The 4817-nt window shown below is 34.8% G+C and overlaps 2 protein-coding genes across 4 annotated transcripts in view; one reads left to right on the top strand and one right to left on the bottom strand.

Annotated features, from left to right (window-relative positions):
- The window catches only part of LOC128876009 (fat-like cadherin-related tumor suppressor homolog), a 506666-nt gene that overhangs the window by 158882 nt on the left and 342967 nt on the right, over window positions 1–4817 (top strand). The window lies entirely within an intron of this gene.
- Window positions 3855–4817, bottom strand: part of LOC128876015 (protein FAM184A-like) — a 2011-nt gene continuing 1048 nt past the window's right edge. Inside the window, exon 3 of the mRNA XM_054122096.1 lies at window positions 3855–4817. Within this exon, the coding sequence (XP_053978071.1) occupies window positions 4576–4817 (242 nt within the window). The 3' untranslated portion in view covers window positions 3855–4575.

Raw genomic sequence — 4817 nt, 5'->3', positions numbered from 1 at the left:
CTCAATCCAGTGTTCCTTCGTCTCATGTTTCGATTCGTGTTCTTCTTTCTTTGAATGCTTTTCATGCTCACATTCGTGTTCATGTTCTCCTTCCTTCCATTTGCCTGCTTCCTGTGTCTTCATTTGTTTTTTGTCCTCTTCTTCAGATTTGCATTCTTTTTCTTTTGAAGGTATTTCTTGCCCATCTTTAACTTGTTTCTCGTGATTCAATTTTTTCTTTTCCTCCTCTTTGCCCTTTGGGTGTTCTTGTTCCTTATTTTTGTGGTCATCTTGTTCGTGTTTCGATTTATCTTCCTTGTCTTTGTGACCCTTAAATTCTTCTTGGGGACACTTGTGGGTTGGAATCTCTCGTTTCTCTTTTATGGAATGAGTTGCCTGTAAACATATCAACGATTATATGATAAATAGTGGCTTCATTTATTGTTCGCCAGATGTAGGTCTCTACCATTGAGGAACACTAGTGATGGGAATGCTACAAGTATAGTTATTACATCAAAAATTTGGTCATTATTGTGACTGACCACCATCCCTCGAAGGCAAACTTGGTTCAATACAAATTTTATAAATTTAATATTTTAAGCACCACGAATGATACAAGATTACTTAAGGTGGGATTCCTGTTAATAGGTTCAAAAATCCAATTTTGTTGTGCATAAATAAAAATTACAGTGTTTTAAGAATATGTTCCAAAAGTAGCATCGCAATTAAGATTGAAATAACGAAAGTACAATTAATTCCGTGAAACCGGTCAGAGTTCGAAACGGCGCGCCGCTCCCGTTGTCGCGTAGGCCTAACGCGGACAGCGGTAGATGGTTTTTCTATTAATGTTTAAAATCGTTTGTTGCCAGTTTACAAAGATCTTTCGAAAGATGATCTATTAGAAAAAAGTTGAGCCGGATTTACGCAAAACTCCAATGAATGTTTTAATGCTACCACTTAGCGTCGTGCACCAAAACATCTTCATTGTAGCTCAAAAACTGTTGAAATTGCCTCCTGTCTAACGGCTGCAATTTTCAATGAAGGATATTATTCCATATTAAAAATCGTGGAAACGCTGGATGTCGTAATTAGACACGAATGTAAAATATTTGCAGATTCCCGTAACAAGAAACGGCTGCAAAGTGCGGAGCGTCGTACTTTATAGAGCACTAATAAAGCTCTAACGGCCAGGAAAGTAGAAATAACGAAACAACAGAAACATTTTGAAAAAGTGTAAGGCTTATTTTATGGTCACGGGATAGAAGATCTCGAAAGTTCGTTTGTTCAAATTGGTGGCTAGGAGAGCGCAAAAACTAATCAACCAATAAACTTCACACAAGGCTTAATCAGTTCAATATAACTTTCTTCTGGGGTTATACCAACAATTTAAATTATATTATTTATTTAACGACATTTTTAGTGGCAATATGTAATCGATTTTTGTGTCGAAATATTCATTTTTCTTCAAAACGCTAGGACTTTTTCAATTCATCATGTTTTCTTTTAACAAGCGGTATAACCTTAGCATAAGCTATCCAACTTTAAGATAACTTTTCATTTTTGGTTATCGGATGTTTCTAACAGGTTCTATACTATACATCAATAATCCGGAAGTGTTTGACACGATTATGTATACTCAATAAATAATAGGGAAAATGACAAGAAAACATGTTTTTCCCTATTTCATGGATGCTTGTGCGTATCCCAAAAAAGATTATTCAGAAATTCTTAATAGTTTTCCAACAAAAATTCATGACAATCACCTGTTTTCAAAGCTGTTACACTGGAATCCGCCCTTAAGTGACTTAACATATTTATCCTGAATTTTCAAATTTGAGATTTATTGTCGCCTATCTTCGAGGTGTATGTATGCACTCTAAGCATAAATGGTTTTTTTTCATAGTGATATGAATAATGAAATCTATATATCATGAACATATTCATACTGTAACATATTCTATTGGGCATTATTTACATCAGGAAGGGAAATATCTTCTAAAATATGTCGTAAATAAGGACTTGCCTCTGCTGCCTGGCTGAAATCGTCTACGTCGGCGTTCTTAATGGAGGTGTCCAATGCATTTACAGGCGAACCTTCGAGAAAGATACGTTTCTCATATAATTTGTAGTCTCCGGCCACTCTGCATTGAGCCACCGATATGAGTACAGCGACAAGCAACAGGATTGCGAACTTCATCTCGGAACTGTATAGGTACCCAAGATTCCCTATGTGTGCTGGGGATGTGAGAGTCGATTTATATAGATCTAGATGTCACGTGACGGATCGTTATTATGGAATAAGTGTGATTAGCAACAGTAATTCTTTAAACATTACCCATTGTGCCCCATGAATATGCGTGGCTATCGGTTTAGTAATTGTTGAAACAGCTTGGCTATAAATTGGCATGGTTTTCAATGTCATTAACGTGTCACGTGTGGACGAGTCACATTTAGACGAGTCGCGTGTTACTTATGTTAAATAATTTGGCTTACTTCTGTAAAACATTTGTTTAAATATTTGGGTCATACGTACGTGTTTAAGAGAAACTATGACAGAACACATAAATAATGAAAAATTAAATCATTATATTTTTATGATGCCGCCTGCTAACAGAAAGTATGAATATCTTCGCTGACTCATAATTATTTATTTGGATTTCATTAATTTTATATAAAAAAAATTTATTGGAATTTTCAATATATGGCTTGGACTGACGTGCAGGTCAAGTTAATGCATTCGTAACTGTGCAATTTGACTGCACGTAAAATGGAGACCTCCCCTATAAATTATGAAGAATTATAATTGCTTTTCTACCCGCAGGGAAATGTAGGTTTTATAACATTACGTGTAGAACGTTCTGTCAAACGGTTAATTTATCGCAGCAAATTATTACACAGGTGTTCACTAAATCTTCATGGATGACAATAACGTTGCACATTGAAAATTGCGGTAATATTTAATTATTACGTGCTTATTCGAACGCGGTTCTCGAAACTATTCGAAACACTGAAGATGAAAATATTTTCAGCGAACGCTTCAGGCTTCTTTACGTCAATAAACATTATTTTTATTAAACGAACAATGCGTAAACTATTATGTTTTTTAGGTTCATCAGTTGAAGTATTTATTTAGTTAGCTTTTTGTACATTTTTACTGGTAGCCATGTACGAAAGATGAACTTATTTTTATAAAAGATGTGACACAGTTCCAGGAAGTGAAAATAGACATAATCATAGAAACATTATTTATTAGATGTTTTTGGATCCCCGGAGAGTATTAAAATAATTACAATAGATTCAGAAGCATGGGTAACCAGAAAATAGTTCTTAAATAAATCACAAATGAATACAAGTATCAGTCCACATTTTACATATAATATAAAGTTGAAAGATGATATTTAGGAAGAACTATAAATTCCCAACGTCACCTTCACATTCTGCGCAGTAAAGAAAATGTGAGACAGCGGAATTCGAGTTAAACAGCGTGTAAAATGTTATCGTCAAGGAACTGGAGGAGAAAATGAGTCTGTTCTGTAGCGTATAGTTGGCGAAGACGGACCAGCTTCCTCTTCTTATCACTGAAATCTCTCCTAAGTTGTCAAGCGCCATCTGGGTTATGTACTTGACGGTGTTTTACTATACTTTTGTTACAATAAAAGCATCTGAGCGCATAAACTCACCCTCGAGCCCCAGCTGAATATAAGAATCGTTATCTACCCCCCTTTGAAGTGAACTTGTAAAAATTGTACTCAAATAATATATATAATATAATATTTATCGTACTGATCTATATGTCTTGATGGATGATTCTACATAAATAGGTATCTTCGCGGTTCTCACTTACAAACTTTTTTGAAATATAACGAACTAATGAATAATTGTAAATTTAATTTATTTATATAAAAATTGCTTTTGTACATAAAGTGCTCAGCCTCCTTCTTTATCTCAGATCAGAACTATACACTATAACCCACACTTATGGAATGAATTTAGGGAAAAAAACCTTTTATTTTGATTCTAAATTACATACAGTCATACAAACACTTGAAAACTTCTGTGCAAAAATCAGTCATCTCCATGTTTGAACAATTCCAAGTCAGTACATATCTCAAAAAATTAAAAAAGAGTACTTCTTGAAACATCTTCGATTCTGGAGACGATCGGTTCTTGCACCACAGTATTCAATTGAGGTGGCGATTATTTTCAGCATTGTATTTAACAAATTTAAGACTGATTACTTATCATAACAATATTTGGTCGAGGGTATGGATCAAGTACAAAATTAAAACAAAAAATTAGAGATAACTTTTATGTCCATTTCTGAATATCGTAGGAAGAAATGATTGATTCCATACTATGAGATAAGGAATCAACACTTTCCATTTGCAATAGTCTACTCTTGCATTTTTTCTTTTTAGTAATATATTATTCCTACGTATGTTAATTGCTTCCTGAGATGAGTTCAAATAGGCTTTGAAAATGTACAATTTCACTGAAAATAGCCTTCCCACCCTGGACTTTGCTGAAGGCGTCAAAAACCATCATCCTTAGATAGGAAGTGAGGGTCAAGCAAGGCCAGTTCTTGACATCAGCCGTTTACAATTCCAGTATCGGACGATTAAACAGGCCACCTTTTTCCATAACATTCTCCTCTTCGTATTGCTTTAGTGATTCCTTCGATGCTTCTCCTCCCAATTGTAATCCAATATCCAAACCTTTCTGTGCATCACTCGATTTGCTGTCTCCCAATTGTACCCCAATCTCCAAACCTTTCTGTGATAGTTCCTCAGCTTGTTTCTGTGCTTCCTTCGACTTTTCTTCAGCTTGTTGTTTTAATT

This window comes from Hylaeus volcanicus, chromosome 4 (genome assembly GCF_026283585.1).
Source record: "Hylaeus volcanicus isolate JK05 chromosome 4, UHH_iyHylVolc1.0_haploid, whole genome shotgun sequence".
Classification (NCBI taxonomy): Eukaryota; Metazoa; Arthropoda; class Insecta; order Hymenoptera; family Colletidae; genus Hylaeus; species Hylaeus volcanicus.
The sequence above is the reverse complement of the archived record's forward strand: the minus strand, read 5'-3'. Positions and strand labels throughout refer to the sequence as shown.